General features: G+C 52.9%; 1 protein-coding gene across 1 annotated transcript in view; it reads left to right on the top strand.

The window, feature by feature from the left end:
* ADGRD1 (adhesion G protein-coupled receptor D1) overlaps positions 1–16,729 on the top strand; it is a 145,473-nt gene that overhangs the window by 86,830 nt on the left and 41,914 nt on the right. The window contains exons 14-15 of the mRNA XM_082668155.1: positions 6,524–6,597; positions 10,430–10,553. Of these exons, the coding sequence (XP_082524281.1) occupies positions 6,524–6,597; positions 10,430–10,553 (198 nt within the window). The remainder of the gene's footprint in view (positions 1–6,523; positions 6,598–10,429; positions 10,554–16,729) is intronic.

Here is a 16,729-nt window from a genome sequence, read left to right as displayed (position 1 = left end):
TCTTTGCCGTCTGTGTATCCTCTTCAGGGAAGTGTCTCTTCACGTCCTTTCCCCTTTTTCTAACGGGATTCTTTGTTTTATTTTTACAGTTGAGTTTTGAGAATCCTTTGTATGTTCTGGATATGACTCCTCTGTCAGATACGTGGTTTGTAAATGTTTTCTCCTAATCTGTGGCTCATCTTTTTATCCTCTTAATAGGGTCTTTCACAGAGTGTGAGGTTTTTAGTTTTTATGAAGCCCAATTTATTTATTTTTCAATTTTATGGAATGTATTTCCTACACTGGCGTCATAGCTGAGTACTCTTCAATGGACTGTAGGTCCTGAAGATGTTTTTTCTATGTTATCATCTAAAAGTTCTACAGTCTTATGTTTAACATTCACTGTAGGATCTATTTTCAGTGAAGTTTTTGTAAGGTGTGAGATTTAGGTTGGCTTATTGATTGATGGTCCTATGGATGTCCAGTGGCTCTGGCATTATTTGGTGAAAGAACCATCCTTCCTTCATTAAATTATTTTTGATTCTTTGTCAAACGTCAGTTGACTGGACTTGTGTGGGCTGTCTCTGGGTCTCTACTCTGTTCCACTGATCTATTTGCTGGCGGTCAGGATGTGTCTTTGTAACTCATTTTCTTTCTGAAAATTCACCCCGTATTAGGACAATGTTGTTATCTTAGACTTGCGGGCATGTACAGAACGTATTTTATGAGTCACTATAACAAAAGTAATGACACTTATATATTTATCGAGCATGTTTCCTCATGGGAGGAGATGATTCCAGGAAAATGAGGATCTTATGTTTTCCCTAGAAAAGACATTTTTGCTAGTTTAATGAATTTGTCCTAATTCAGACAAATCCCAAGGTGTCCTCCACCCTCCCCTCTTGGATTAGGAAGGAGAGGGCATTGAGGGTCTCCTTTGGGAGTTAAACCCTCCAGGGTCAAGGTGCCCCTCTTAGGTACAGCCGGCCTGGCACTGGGGTCTGTGGGCCGCTGTTCCCTGGAGGACTTTCTGTGGTTATCTTGAGCGGGGAATCGGGGGGCAAGGGCTGAAGTGGGATTAAACGTTAGGAATCTGAGGCCAGGACGGGTGCCCTGGTCCTGTTTAAACAAAACTGGAAGCAAATCTGTGTGGCGACCCCAGACTCACGAGAGAGCTGTAAATAGATAAGATGTCTGGCATCAAACAGTCCCACCTGTGGGGCTCAACACGAGATTTTCCGGGTTTTTTTTTTTTTTTTTTTTTTTTTTTGCGGTACGCAGGCCTCTCACTGTTGTGGCCTCTCCCGTTGCGGAGCACAGGCTCCGGACGCGCAGGCTCAGCGGCCATGGCTCACGGGCCCAGCCGCTCCGCGGCGTGTGGGATCTTCCCGGACCGGGGCACGAACCCGTGTCCCCTGCATCGGCAGGCGGACTCCCAACCACTGCGCCACCAGGGAAGCCCAAGATTTTCCTTTTTTAAAAAACAAGAATCTGTGCAGCCCATTCCTGTGAAATGGGGAAGGAGCTTATGGAAAGAGCCCCGACCTGCGGGCTGACAGGCGCTCACGGCCTCCCTCGTCCTCACGCATTCCTGCCTCTTTCTGCTTCTGTTTTCTGCTCCCCGCTCCGCCTTCCCTGGGACCCACCTCTCTGCTCTGAGACGCCGCCACGGGGACGATTTGAAAACACTTTCTGTTCAGTTCTGCGGCCGCTGTTCTAATTCCAGATCCCCATGTAAGTTCACAGGTGTTTTTTCTTTGCTTTTTGCTGGAAGCATCGGAGCAATTTCCTCTCTGCGTGTTTCCCTCACCCGCCGGGCAGGTTTACACACCGAATATAAACCGTGAGCGTAAAAGTCAGGAGTCTGCAGGCCCCGTTCCTCTCAAACTGGAGCCGTGAGGTTTAACAGAGGAGAGAGGGCCTGGGGAACCACGGGCCATCACAGTTAGAATTGAATTCCCTTCTGGCACCGGACCCACCCCTGCGCCCAGCACCCCGCAGGGACAGGGAAGGCGGGGAAACCCGAGTTCCCCGCACGTGTGGACCCCGCGTTCCCCGGCTCTGGACGGGTCCTCGGTGGGCGTCTCTGACCCGGACCCGGTGGCCGTGCCGCTGTATCCCGTGCAGATGGTGCTGGGGTGGTGAGGGCATGGAGCCGCAAAGCCCCCGGGAGCCCCTGCTCTGTGAGGTCAAAGGTCTCAGCGTCTCACCCTGTCTGACCTTTCACCCTCAGCACTTGGGCCAGCTCAGCCCAGCAGGCTGCCTGGGTCTCCCTTTCCAGAGGTGAATCTCAGCTGTCTCCTTCATGGGGCTCTGCCCTGCCCCCGTCCTGCCAGAGGCTAAGATGCTGGAGTCTGTCTTAGCATCTTCAGGAGGGACTGCCTGTGATTCTGTGGGAGAAAGAAGCACCCCAAGATGCCAGAGGAGGCTGAGGCTGGATGAACGGTGTCCCCCGTCATCCCCACTGGACATTACCTCTGTGATTCTTACTTCCCCTAAAGGTGGGACATTTCAATCATGCAGAGTCCTGGCCCCAGGCTTGTGAGGTGAGCCTGGCTGGAGAGGAGGGTGCCGACAGCCGTGCGCAGCTGCCCACAGCTATGGGGGGCACTTGGACCCTTCCATTGCTTTACTAAGCATCAGAATTAAGGGCTGTGGACACATCTGTGTTTTGCTTGGGACAGAGATAGGCAAGTACCTCTCCGGCCAATGTATAAGTTAAACTATATACAGTCAGCCCTCCGTATCTGAGGGTTCCATATCCACAGATTCAACTAACCTCGGATGGAAAATATTCAGAAAAAAATTCCAGAAATTTCCAAAAAGCAAAATATCAACTTACCATGCCCTGACAACTGTTTACATAGCATTTACATTGTGTTAGGTGTTATACGTAATCTAGAGATGATTTAGAGTACACAGGAGGATGTGTGTAGGTTATATGCAAAAACGACACCACTTTTTATACAGCACTTGAGCACCTGTGGGCTTTGGTATCCTCGGGGCTCCTGGAACGAATCCCCCATGGCTACCGAGGGACGATTATACTGGCCTAAAAAGCAAGCACGTTTCTGAACAAGGAACATTCACAGGCTGTTGTCGGGTAGATTTTCCCCTCTCCTGATGTGCGTCTCTCAGAAGCAGACCCGTTGCTGTACTGGCAGCAGACAGTGAATCCTCGATTAGTCCCATTTGCTTCTCCCCAGATGGGAAGACCTTATGGCTGTTGGCAGAAGTCTCAGATCCCGTAGGAGAGATTCCGCAGGGCCCGTGTAGCCGTTCCCCATGGGATGTGCTTAGGTGGACACGTCTGGTGAAGAGTCAGGGCTTCCCTGTGGACCACAGGACTCCACAGGGTCCTCGGCCTCAGGACCCAGGAGGGGTTCAAGGGGGATGCTACTCGCTCACCCTACCCTGATGGGGCACCCCACCTCCTGGGCCCCGGGGTGACTGGCTGGGATGTCGCCCAGGCACTCGGGAGGCTGATGGGCGGACGGCGCCTCCCACACCTCTGGGAAAGTGGGCCGTGACCTGGAAGCCTCGCCTCCTTTCTCTGGCAGCACCGTGGCCGGTGTGTTCACACCGTCCAGTGGTGTTCCTGGGAACCGTCTAGGTCTCCCTCCCTGGAGACGTGCTGAGAGCCTTTGTTCCACTTCAGCTGCAAACTTCAAACACAGAAGGAGGGGATCTGCTTTTTCCATCACAGGCGCGGAGCCGGGAGGAACCCAGACAGAGGCAGGGGTTTCCCATCTTGGGTGTGATCCTGGCCCCAGACCCCGGTCTGCCCTCCACCCTGCCGACCACACAGGCACTTGGCTCGTGGGTCGTGCCTGATTTTTAAGCTCCCCTTGAAGAGTGATTTAGATCCAGAGTCAGAGGGTCAGGACTTCGGCCTCTGTGCCGCTCCCACGTGGAAGTGCTTCCCTGCTCTCAGAGCAGGGCTGGCGATGAGAGGAGGGGTGACCCTTCTTCCTGGGGGAGCTTCCGGGCCTCTGATGACGCGGGCGCCTGGCTGCTGCCCCCTTCTAGTGCCGCTGCCGTCACATTTCATTACTTTGCACAAGCGTCACACGTAGTTTAAACAAATGGGACCTAGTTAAACTGAAAAGCTTTTGCACAGCAAAGGAAGCCGTGACAAAACGAAAAGACAGCCTACTGAATGGGAAAAGATATCTGCAAATGATACAACCGATAAGGGGTTAATATCCAACATATATTACAGAAGCAGCTCATATAACTCAACGTCAAACAAACAACCTGATTTAAAAATGGGCAGAAAAACTGAATAGACATTTTTCCAAAGAGCAGATGCAGATGGCAGCAGGCACGTGAAAAGATGCTCAACATCACGAATCATCAGGAAAATGCAGATCAGAACCACAGTGAGATGTCACCTCACACCCGTCAGAATCCTATCGTCAAAAAGAACACAGATAACAAATGAGCGTGTGGAGAAAAGGGAACCCTCCTACACTGTTGGCGGGAATGGAAACTGATACAGCCACTGTGGAGAACAGTATGGAGATTCCTTAAGAAACTAAAAATAGAACTACCATACGACCCAGCAATTCCACTCCTGGGTCTATAGCTGAAAAAAAACCAAAAATAAAAACACTAATTTGAAAAGATACATACACCCCAATGTTCATAGCAGCACTATTTACGATCGTCAAGGTATGGAAGTAACCTAAGCGTCCATCAAAAGATGAATGGATAAGGAAGATGTGTTCCATATATACAATGGAATACTACTCAGCCATAAAAAAGAATGAAATTTTGCCATTTGCAATAACATGGATGGACTTGGAGGGCATTGTGCTAAGTGAAATAAGTCAGACAGAGAAAGACACATACTGTCTGATGTCACTTATATATGGAATCTAAAAAATACAACAAACTAGTGAATACAACAAAGAAGAAACAGAGTCACAGATACAGAGAACAAACTAGCGGTTACCAGTGGGGAGAGGGAAGTGGGCGGGGAGGGGCAATATAGGGGTAGAGGGAGAAAAAAAGGGGTAAAAACGGCACATAGCAGTGTCCTGGAGGGTCTGGTCCTGCCCGGGGCCAAGGAAGCCTCGCTGAGACTGGGCAGGGGTCACCAGCAGCTTCTTACGTGTATTTTCGATTTTGTGGGGTTTGCACATCGCACACTGCAGTTCCTCTGCTAATGACCTTCTGTGGCTCTGAATGGCTGCAGCCTCAGGGCTGTCTGGGACTGAGCAGGGTCACAGCAGGCTGAGACACGAGGAGGGGGCAGAATAGGCAGCCTCTGTCCGGCTTCTAGTGGTTCTCAGGTTCAAGTGCGTCACCTGAAGGACTTGTGAAAATCCAGAGGCCGTCCTCACCCCCAGAGTTTCTGATTCTGTGCTGGGGCCCAGGGGTGGCCTGGGGTGATGCTGAGGCTGCTGTGAGGACCACTCTTTGAAAACCGTCCTCAGCATTGAACGTGGGATGGGGTGCCAGCCGGGGTGGCCCAGGTGGCATGTGGATGAGGTCAGGCGTCTCGGCCGCAGCCTAAAAACAGGGTGAGGAAAAGGGAGGCTGAACCTTCTTAGGGTTTCTCCCGTGGACTTTCTTGAGCCTTTGGTTGTGTTGCTCCCTGAGCTTCCTTATAGGGTTTGAGGCTCAGGTAAGCTCAGCTCCCTGAGTACCAGGCCCCTGTCTCCTGAACCAGTGGGTGCTCAGCGAGAGGATGCCCCTATCGGTTTCTGACCCACACGTTCTCCTGCAGCCCAGCCCGGTGGTTGCGTGTCCGGGGACATCAGATAAGAGGTTCTTGAACTATTGATTGGGAGTCGATTAGATACCATTGAGCCCAGTCTCCCGTGGTGCCGCTGGCTTCCCAAGCTCCCTGGCAAGATTCCTGGACGAGTCTCTGCATCTCGTTGAGGGCAGAGCAGCTGCTGCCAGGTGCCCTGAGCTGGCATCCCGGAAAAGCCCAGGGACGAGCGAGAATCCTAGGAACAGGGTCATTGATGGAACTGTTCACTTATTCGTTCTTTTGTCCATTGGTTCAATAAATACTTAGTAAGCGCCTGCTGCGTGCCAGACACTAGGGTAGGCACCAGGGATACAGCAGTAAACGAGATAGCTCACTGTGTGCGTGCTCTAGAGAGGAAGACAGCCCACAAATAAATAAGTAAATACATAACATGCTGCATGGAGATCCGTGCTATGAAAAAACGCGGTAAGAGGAATGGGCAGGTTGGTATTGTTTTGAGTGAGCCGGCAGGGTCTCCTGAGGAGAAGGCCGGGAGGGTGGGAGCCACGGCGTTGTCTTGGGGGAGAGCTTTCTAGAGGGAGGACACAGCAAGTGCAAAGGCCCTGAGGCGGCAGCCCTGGCAAAGGAGAGCCGGGAGAGAGATGGGGCCGGGTGACCCGCCCTCTCCGACCACAAGGGTTGCGACGGGAGGTCAAGGGCTTTGTGTGTTGCCAGCCCTGTGGGGTCCTGTGGGCTGTGAGGGTGCGGCTCTCACCTCAGTGTTGGCAGCTCGGCTTCTCCGGCTGGATCATGAGGCGTGTCCATCCTCTGTCATTTCAGACTCAAAGGCAGTACATCGAGGCTACCAATGAGAGCAACCGGATCTTCCTGTATTGCGCCTTCCTGGACTTCAGGTACTATCTGCGTGGGAGGGTCCCGGGGCGAGAAGGGAGCAGAGGAGGGGTGGGAGGGGGCCCAGGGTGTCCATGCTCGGTCACACGCCTGTCCAGGTTATGATCTACTTTTATTTTGTTGCTTCTTATACTCTCTTTTTCTTACTCCAGTTGGATTTTTGTGTGTATTTTTTTTTAACATCTTTACTGGAGTATAATTGCTTTGCAATGGTGTGTTAGTTTCTGCTGTGTAACAAAGTGAACCAGCTATACATATACACATATCCCCATATCTCCTCCCCATTGCGTCTCCCGCCCACCCTCCCTATCCCACCCCCCTAGTGTGTATTTGTGTGTATTTTTGGTACCATTTTATCTCTCCTATTGACCTCTGGTGTATACTTCCTTTTAATTTTTTGTAGTGGTTGCCCTGGGGCTTAGAGTATATATCTTTAATTCATCCGTGTCTACCTTCCAATAATATTTTATACCACCACACATGTATTCTGAGACATTACAACAATCTTTTCACAATTCTTCTTGCCCATCCTTTGCACTATTCTTGTTGTACATTTTACCTCTACAGATGCCAGAAACACACAATACATTGCTAGGATTTTTGCTTTAGAAAGTTAGTTATCCTCTAAAGCAATTCAGATCAAGAAAATAATAACTGCATATTTCCCTTCATTTTTTCCATCTCCAGCTATTTCATTTCTTTGCGTAGGTCACAGTTTCCGTCTGGTATATTCCTGTAACTTTTCTTGTAGTGTGAGTCTGCTGGCAGGAAGTTCAGCGGACTTTTATTTTTGAAAGATATTCTCACTGAGCTTAGAATTCTGGGTCGCTTTTTTCCCCTAGACTTACACTCTAACAAATGATAGAAGCAATATATCAAAACATTATTCTTTTAAAAAAGAAAGCATTATAAGAAGAGCATATGTCCCGTTGGACCTTTAGATCTTACCCTGATCTCTCCTCTTGCCTGTGGTAGCCACAGTGGGGAGATTTTTGTGTGTATTTTTTGATCATTTATGCATGTTTTATATTTATGTTCTTGGGAAGTATATGGTGTTGTTTAGTTCCATGTTTCTTGCATCATTCCACCGTCCTTATTTCGTGCTCCGCCCACATCTCTTTTCACCGACATGTAGTATTTTTTCATCTTTGTATACACACGTTCCATTTATGCACGTGAGAGAACAGTTTTCTGCTCAGACGCCAACTTCCTCGGTCACAGGGTAAGACGCGTACTTTCCTGTTATTTGCTGTCTCTTGACCGGCTGCCATGGCAGATTTTACTCACAAGTCGGGGAACCAGGCTTCTTGTTTCCACGGGTTCCCTGGGATGTGGATCTCTACACGCACACAGAGGTGATGCCACGCGGGGCTCAGCTCCCCTGGTTAGTGAAGACATCGTCACGGCTTCGTGGCTCCATTTGGGAAAATGTGACTTTCACGGTTTTTAATTCGCAGTCACCCTTGGCGCCAGCAGAGGGGTCGTTCCATCCTAGGACCACGCTCCCTGAATGCGTGCCCGCTACTTCTCAGGTCACCCTCTAATTCAAGTGTGGCCTTCATACCTTCCATGGACAAAGGTCACATACAGCCCAGCAGCCGGTGTCGCTGGTTCTCGAGGGCCGGGGACAGGTTAGCCCTAACAGGTGGCAGGGTGGGGCAGGACGTGCCCATCTTTAAGGCCCTTTGATCCTGATGTTACTGGGGGGTTGCTCCTGAAAACTGGTAGGTTCGAGTGGTGCTGGCTGTGCTCTCTGGTCTCTGCTAAATGCTCCCCACCTCACTCATCACAAACGCTGCCTCTGAAGCCGCTGTCCCCGAGCCTCGGCCCTCAGGTTCAGCGCCACCCCTCAGCCTTCTCCAGACGACCCTTCCCACCTCTCCCTCGGGTTCCACGCTGCCCAAGCTCACCGAGAGCTACAATCGCACAGCATCCTCACAGGGACACCCTCTGCCTCAGGGATGAAAATAAAGATGCCGCTAGCGTGTGCTTTGTTCACAGAACACCGCAGGAGCGCGGCAGGACTGTGTTTATCCATCATTCCTCTGGGACGGCCACCTTTCTCATCCACGGCTGACATTGCCGTGAAAACGGAATGTACAGCAAAGAGAAACTAGAGCCTTTAAATTTCTCCAGCTTTATAAAAGCTTTCCCCAGGGGCCCCTGCCTTTGGCCGAAGCAAAGATTTGTCTTTGCTGATCACTCAAAGTTGCAATTTCTGGGAAGAACCATTTAAGCGTCCTTTCTGTGAATTTGAAACTATAGAGAGATACAGGGAAGAAAATTGTAGTCGCTCATATTCTCACTACAAGAGTGAACCACGGTTAACATTTGTGCATTTTTGCTTCATGTCATTTTTGTCTAGGTTTATACTTTAAGAAATAAAGCAAGTAATACGTCAAAACATTATCCTTTAAAAAATTATAAAAAAGTAAATATATAAAAGACTTTTACATCTTATCCTGGTCTCTTGCCCTCTCTGTGGGGAGTTTTCTCAATAATTTATCTATAATTTATGGTTATGTTCATAGAAAATATACGATCTTCTTGCGTGTCACGCCCTTGCATCATTACTATTGCATTCAACATTGTATATGAAGTTTCTGTGTTTTATCCGTATGGATACATGCTGCTTCTGACTGATGTATACACCCTACCAAATTTTATCCAGGTCCCCGAGGTGGACATTAGGGAACTTTAAAATGTTCTCTAGTGTCACGCATCATTCAGTAAATACCCCAGACGCATCCCTGTGCACAGAGCTCGGAATTCTCTAGAAGTGGGATTGCTGGGTTGCAGGACCCGCACACTTCACGCTTTCTAGATTTTATTGAAGTACCGTTGATTTACAATGTTGTGTTAATTTCTTCTGTACAGCAAAGTGATTCAGTTATAGATATATATATTCTTTTCCATTATGTTTTGTCACAAGATACTGAATATAGTTCCCTGTGCTATACAGTAGGGCCTTGTTGTTTATCCATTCTATATATAATAGCTTGCATCTACTAATCCCAAACTCCCAATCCCCCAACTCCCCTCCCCCTTGGCAACCACAAGTCTGTCCTCTAGGTCTGTGAGTCTGTTTCTGTTTCATAGATATGTTCATTTGTGTTGTATTTTAGATTCCACATATAAGTGATATATGGTATTGGTCTCTGTCTTTCTGACTTAACTTCGCTTAGTATGATAATCTCTAGTTGCATCCATGTTGCTGCAAATGGCATTATTTCATTCTTTTTTGTGGCTGAGTAATATTCCATTGTATATACGTGCCACATCTTCCTTATCCATTCCTCTGTCGCTGGACACTTAGGTTACTTCCATGTCTTGGCTACTGTGAACAGTGCTGCTGTGAACTTGGGATGCATGGATCTTTCTGAATTATAGTTTTGTCTGGGTATATGCCAGCAAAGGAAACCATCAACAAAATGAAAAGACAACCTACGGAATGGGAGAGAACATTTGCAAATGATGCAACTGATGAGGGCTTAATTTCCAAAACATACAAAGGGCCCATACAACTCATAACAACAACAACAACAATCAAAAAATGGTCAGAAAATCTACATAGACATTTCTCCAAAGAAGACATACAGATGGCCAGTAGACACTCCATGTTTATTGGCTGCTGGACCAGGTGTTTTGCAAAGCGATGGGGCCAGAGTGGTTATGCCGCTTTCCCCTCCCGGGAGGAAAGAGGGGCTGTTTCATGGGCCCTGATCAACGCCAGAAACACGCTAGCCTCCTCAGCCTGGTGGTGAGGACGCTGTCTCAGCCCACGGGCCGAGGGTGGGCTCTGCTTCCCACTGACGGTTCCTCCTGTGTCCTCAGCTCCGGAGAAGGCATCTGGTCGAACCAGGGCTGCGCTCTCGCCGAGGGGAACCTCAGCTACTCTGTCTGCCGCTGCACACACCTCACCAACTTCGCCATCCTGATGCAGGTGGTCCCGCTGGAGGTAAGCGCCAGGCGGGGAGGGGCTCTTGGACTGCGAAGAGGTGCCCCCTCTCCGTCAGCCTGCAGTGGGGGCCGGGTGGCAGGTCTTCGTCGTCAGCGCCGGGGGCTTCAGCCGCAGCAGGGCAGACGGGAGCCTGCACAGGTAGGGAGGCCCGGTGGTTGGGGACCCCCACGAGGCTCTGCTTCTTTGCAGAAGCTCCTGTGCTCCAGGTTTCCTCAGCCAGCACCTGAGCAGACCCTGGGTCCCTCTCGAGGATGCACGTGCCGCCCAGGAGGTGGTCATGGCCGCGTTTCCTGTCTTTGGTCACTGGGCTGTGAGACCCTCCCTGTGCCATGGGCGTGTCCAGCAGAGTGAGGTCCTCGGCTATAAGCAGTGTGCCTGGATGTCCAGAGAAAGTGTCACCAGTGGTGGCAAACAGCTGCATCTATGTCCAGGGTGGCCACACCGTGTCCTCGGAGCATTTCTACTGTGAGACAGGAGACCCTGGGCTGCAGATGGGGCCCTGGACCTGTTTCTGAGGGACCTGACTTCCAGCCCCAGCGGGAGTGAGCCCTGAGGTGGGGGAGGGGATTTCCGACCACCCCCTGCGTCCTTCTCTCCAAACGGGGCCAGGACGTCTATCCTCAGGTTAAGGATGGAAGAGGCCCCCCCTGGTTGGGTTTCTCTGCTTCAGAATATTTAATCTTTATTGCCTACTAGGCTTGGTCAGCACTAAGAACTAGAGATTAACTTCTGTGGTTCAAGGGAGGCCTAGCTTGTAAGAGAAGACAGAGTGATCTTTAAAAATGCAGATGTGGGGCTTCCCTGGTGGCGCAGTGGTTAAGAACCCACCTGCCAATGCAGGGGACACGGGTTCGAGCCCTGGTCCAGGAAGATCCCACGTGCCGCAGAGCTACTGAGCCTGCGAGCCACAACTACTGAGGCCTGCGCTCTAGAGCCCGCGAGCCACAACTACTGAGCCCTCGAGCCACAACTACTGAGCCCGCGTGCCGCAACTCCTGAAGCCTGAGCACCTAGAGCCCGTGCTCCGCAATAAGAGAAGCCATCGCAATGAGAAACCCACGCACCTCAACGAAGAGTAGCCCCCGCTCGCCGCAACTAGAGGAAGCCCGCGTGCAGCAACGAACACCCAATGCAGCCAAAAATAAATAAATAACTTACAAAAATGCAGACGCCCCGTGGTAGGATCCTCTGAACCGTGCTCAGTCCCTGACACCTGAGCGTGACGACTTCCTTGGCTTCTGAGGCCCACGGAGAAAACTGAATCTCCTGGCGGGGGTGGGAGAGCAGGGAGTCGACGGGGCTTCTCCTAGGATCTCCTAAGATGCAGGGCGGCTCGGGCACCTGGAGACACGTTTGGTTTCATCCCACACTGGTTTTGGAGACTGAGGTTTTTTACGACTGTGAATTTCTGCTGCTCTTGAAGATCTGTGGTGATGCTGGGCCAGAGCTCTCACCTGAGGCAGTGGGGCTGCAGCTGGGCAGGGGCTTTCCCCTCCTGTGTCAGTGGAGCTGAGTCCTCCAGCCGCTCGGCGCACTGGCCACTTGTCAGGAGGATGCTCTGACCTCCCCACTCCCGTGTGCCTGAGGGAAGGGAGGTGGCGGCTGACGGGCAATAAGATGCCCGGGCCGGCTGAGTCTCCGTTGCTGTATGACCTGCTCTGGCAAACCCGCCACCCGTCACGCGGCCCCGCCCTCTCAGGGTACATCCACTCGCAGGGTCTGTCTGTTTATGAACGGACTCTGTTCTCCTGAGTGTTGTAGCCCAGGCACTGCACACACTGGGCGTCAGGAAGTATTTGATGAGCCCCGTGATTGCATCGGTTTTGTTAGGGAAGGTGTGGTTCTTATAGCAACACCCAGACTGCAAGCAGTATTTACCTAAGGATTGGTTCCTTATCCACCATCATTCGACAGATACCTATCGGGTGTATCGCCAGGCCCAGAGTTTCATTTGTAAACAAGAAAAACCATGCGTTTCTGCTTTGGAGTAGGTTATATTTGAGTGGGAAAGACAGAGCATAAACAAATGACGGGATAAATCAGTACATTCAAAGAGCAGTAAGGGTAGGAAGAACCTTGGAGGGGGCGATGGAGGAGACGGCAGGTGGGGAGGGGGGACGCCTTCGGGGACTGTGATCTGGGGGGTTGTCTCCGAAGAAGTGACATTTGAATGGCCAGCAGAGTCTTGTCTCTAGAAGGCCTGGGAGAGGAATATTCCAGGCTGAGAACAGCGAGTGCAGAGGGCAGGAGGGCTGATGAGGTTGGCGTATTGCGGGTGGAAGGTGGTGAGCAGGGCGCTCTTTCCATTGCAAAGCGTATCACGGATTTTACAAGCAGACTGTGGGTTACTTATGGGGACTCCGGAGAGGAGTTCCTGGCGATCCCTAGGAGGACATGGGGGCTGGTCCGCCCCCCATCCCGCGAACTCCCCGCACGGACACACGCAACACTGTCGATCTGAACAGATGACCCCCTCTGCTCTGCTCGTGAGGAAGCTTCAAGCGAGGGTGGGGTGAGCAGGCTTCGTAGCAACGCCATCAGACGGAGTCGCCAGGAGTTGCTAGGTTACTCCTGGGAAAACTGACGACGCGTGAAATGAAGCCCAGCTTTTAGTTTCAGAGCAGGCAGTTCTGTCGTAGACTTGAGGGGTGCAAGCCCACCTGTCCGCCCAGCGCACCTGTTGTCCAGGCAGGTGTGACCCCCCACAAACAGTCCCGGTGGGAGCGTTTTCTTGAAGGTGTGACCTTTCGGGGGCAGTTGAGTGACTGACACCTCCTCCCTTTTCATTTCCCTCCCTCGCACGTGCTCGGTCAAAGCCCTTTCTCGGGGCTTCCCTGGCGGATCGGCTTCCAGTGCAGGGGATGCGGGCTCCCTCCCCGGTCAGGGAACTAAGATCCCACCTGCCACGGAGCCACAACTACTGATCTTGCGCACCTCAGCAAAAGAGACCGCGTGCTGCAAACTACAGAGCCCACGCACTCTGGAGCCCGCGCGCCACAACCAGAGAGAGAAAACCCACACGGCACAACTAGAGAGAAGCCCGTGCGCCGCAACGAAAGATCCCGCATGCCGAAACTAAGACCCGACGCAGCCAAAAAAACAGAAAAAAACACCTTTCTCTCGTTGACCTGCAGCTCTCTGATCCTAAGTCGGGGCGCACGCTGGGTTGTGAGCCGTTGGTAGCCGGGGAGATCAGTGCGGTGGGCCGTTGCTAGTGATTTAAAGAAGAATGAAGTAAGATGACAACATAGCAGAGTGCATTGAAGTCGGGAGAGTAAGCCCCTGTTCGTGAGGCCTGAGCATCAGCTCCCCTGACTGCACGAGACGTCCGCTCTGCTGGCCCGTCCACTCAGTTGCTTCCTCTGCCACCCTTGCTTATCCTAGTCCACGGGTCCTGACACCACTCATATCTCCTGGCACATCAGGCCCTAGCAGATGAGAAGCACGGCCTCTGTGAGGCTCACCCTCCGCCTCTGTCCTCCACCCAGGCCCCCTTCTCCTCCCTCCTGCCCGGGCCTCGGCCCTTGTGGCTCAGTCTGCAACCTTCTGGTGTCACAGGGGAGAGTCCAGCCGCTCACATTAGCCCCCGGCAAAGGCACCGCCCTGCCGCCACGCAGAGCCTTGGTCAGTAGAGCCCGGAGGTCTGAGGGGTCCTGTGACCAAGCCCCCTCCTTGACGAGTGGAGAAAATGAAGCCCAGAGGGCGGGGTGGCCCAGCCTGTGGTCTCTCGTCCATCCATCAGTGAATTGTTGAGTTCCAGGTGACCCCTAGGCTTTTCAGGCGTTATTCTGGGAAAATGCAGTGCTCAAGGTCTTGAGTGCGGGTGGAGACGCGGCCTGTGAGGGCAAACGTGGGAGGGGCAGGCCGGAAGACAGAGGTGGCCCCGCAGCGCCTTCTGGGCGGGGGGCGAAGGGTAGAGACCCCGGGGGGTGCGGGGGAGCCATGCAGACGCAGATGGAAGGGCGTCCGGGCAGAGGGGCCGTGGGTGTGAGGCCTGAGCACGAACGGCAAGGAGGCTGGTGCAGCTCCCAGGACACATGCCAGGGAGCTTCAGACCCAAATGCCCGGGGTGCCGAGAGGCCGCCGGAGCGACGGGGGTGGAGGCCATCGCGGAGGGTGTGGGTGTGGTGCACTGAGAGCCCCTGCCCTGCTGACGGGGCAGACGCTGCGCATGCGGACTGGAGCTGCCCCCTCTGACTGAGAAAAGCTGGAGATGGGTTTTGTGCAAAATCTCTTGATTTTTAGAAGTGTCATCAGTTATCGCTTCTAGGCCACGTGTGAGAGGTGTATCCGTGGCCTGGGCCAGTCCGATGTCCACAGCCCAGCAGCCTGAACCCCATGTGCTCAGGGACCGTCGGGTCTTGTGAAAATGCTGATCTAGGTTCCTCAGGTCTGGGTGGTTCCCTGCTCACAGGGCCCAGGCGGTGCCCAGGCACTGCTGGCCCCAGACCTCTCTCTGAATAGACCCTAGAGTCAGGCACCTTGTCTGTCAAAGTCCCGTGAAAGTGGCTGGGCCGGTGGTTACAGATTTGAAGGGCGAGTTAGGGTTAGTCTGATTCCAGACGTGTGCTCTGTAGCAGGTGATGGGACCTCGGCTGGGGGTCTGAAGGGAGGAGTGGGACAGATGGCCCTCCAGGAAGTAAGATGCAGAGGACAGTGGTGAGACTGCCTCTTGGGAGAGCAGTTCCAGGGACGCAGGAAACAAGACTTGTTCTACAGTGAGCTGCAGGCAGACCGAGAGCCAGAAGAAGGGCAGGTGCTCTGTCTGCAGGCGTGGCAGCTCTGGGGTCACTGGAGGTGGGCTGTGGTCCTGGGGGTCACAGAGCAGAGTGCCTGCTGGTGACAGTGAACACAGGAAAGGCACCGTTTTGGGGTCTCTTCCCTCCTTCTGGCCTCGCCATGTGGGCCTCGCAGATGAGGGTTGGGGGACTTCCCCAAGGTCACCTGGGGGCAGAGTCCGGACTTGAGCTCTGCCCTCCTGTGCAAAGCTCAGGCTGGTGGTCACGCCCCGGGTTGGACCCTTTACCCACCGAGGACTAAACCCAGTTTCCTCTGTGACGTGGGTGGGCCTGTTGGGCAGTGGGAGTGGGCAGAGGGGCAAACGCTCAGCAGGAAGCTGTGCTTGTGCCTGTCGGTGGGAGAGGGGGCAGGAGAGGCGGCTCGGTCTAGGAGGCCGGACGACTGGGGTCACAGAGCATCTGTGATTACAGACCTGCCACCACTCAGTGGCAACACCAAATTTAGACACAGTCAGTGGGTGTGTTCATGGAAGCAAATCATATCTACTCATCGCCAGGAAAGGTCGATTTGAAAATGGGTTAAAATTAGCTGTGCTAAAAATGAATGTTTTCATGAACGTTAAAAAAAGCAACAAGGCAGTTATCACAGGTAGATGCCAGATCCGTGGGGCTTTTGGAGAATTAATGCAAACGGCACGAACGCCTTTACCTCCCTGATGGCGTGTCGAGCCCACGCCTTCCTGGGCTCCTGGGCAGGCTCTCTCCTCCGAGCCCGCGTTGCTTCTCCCTGCCCGTCTCTCCTGGCTCCCCTCCCACCCAGCTTCCGCCTCGGGGGTCTGCCCTTGGATCCCCGCCTCCCCGAGTGAGTCAAACAAGGGTGGGGAGAGACTGGACTGAGCCCCCCGCCTGTGTGTTACGCCCCTGGTGATGCATTTGTGTGGAATGACCTCAGATGAGAGAAGAATACAGTTCGCAGCTTGGGGAGGCCGTTGCTGACGTCTGAGAGCACACTGCTCCTGGCTCCTTCCCGGTGCCCAGCGTCTGGCGTGCGGCAGCGGCCGGCTGAACAAGTGTGTGCATGAGGTAGTCGGCTCCACACGGGAGAGCAGCTTGGAGAAATGCAGGAGCGCTCCCCCTGCATGCCCGAAAGCCCAGTGCATGCGGGTTTAGTCGGTAACCCTGACTCCCAGGCACAGGGACCAAAGGTGCACAAGAGGAGGCCGGCGGGCGCTAGAACCTCGCTCATCTCTGAGGACCGACCAGCAGCGGCCGCCGGGGACCGAGGAACAGAGGCTCCCGCTGCCCAGATGCTCTGGTGGGCTCTGCTCCAGGCAGGATCCGGGACAGGGGGCAGGCGGGTATCACCCCGGGTTTCTTGTTGAAGCAGCAGTAACCGCAGTGGCTGCCTTATGAGTGGAGTTTATAGGTAGGAAG

The sequence above is a fragment of the Grampus griseus genome, assembly GCF_964374135.1.
Source record: "Grampus griseus genome assembly, chromosome: 12".
In the NCBI taxonomy this organism is placed as follows: domain Eukaryota; kingdom Metazoa; phylum Chordata; class Mammalia; order Artiodactyla; family Delphinidae; genus Grampus; species Grampus griseus.
Note: the sequence above shows the minus strand (reverse complement) of the source record. Positions and strands in the feature narration are given on the sequence as shown.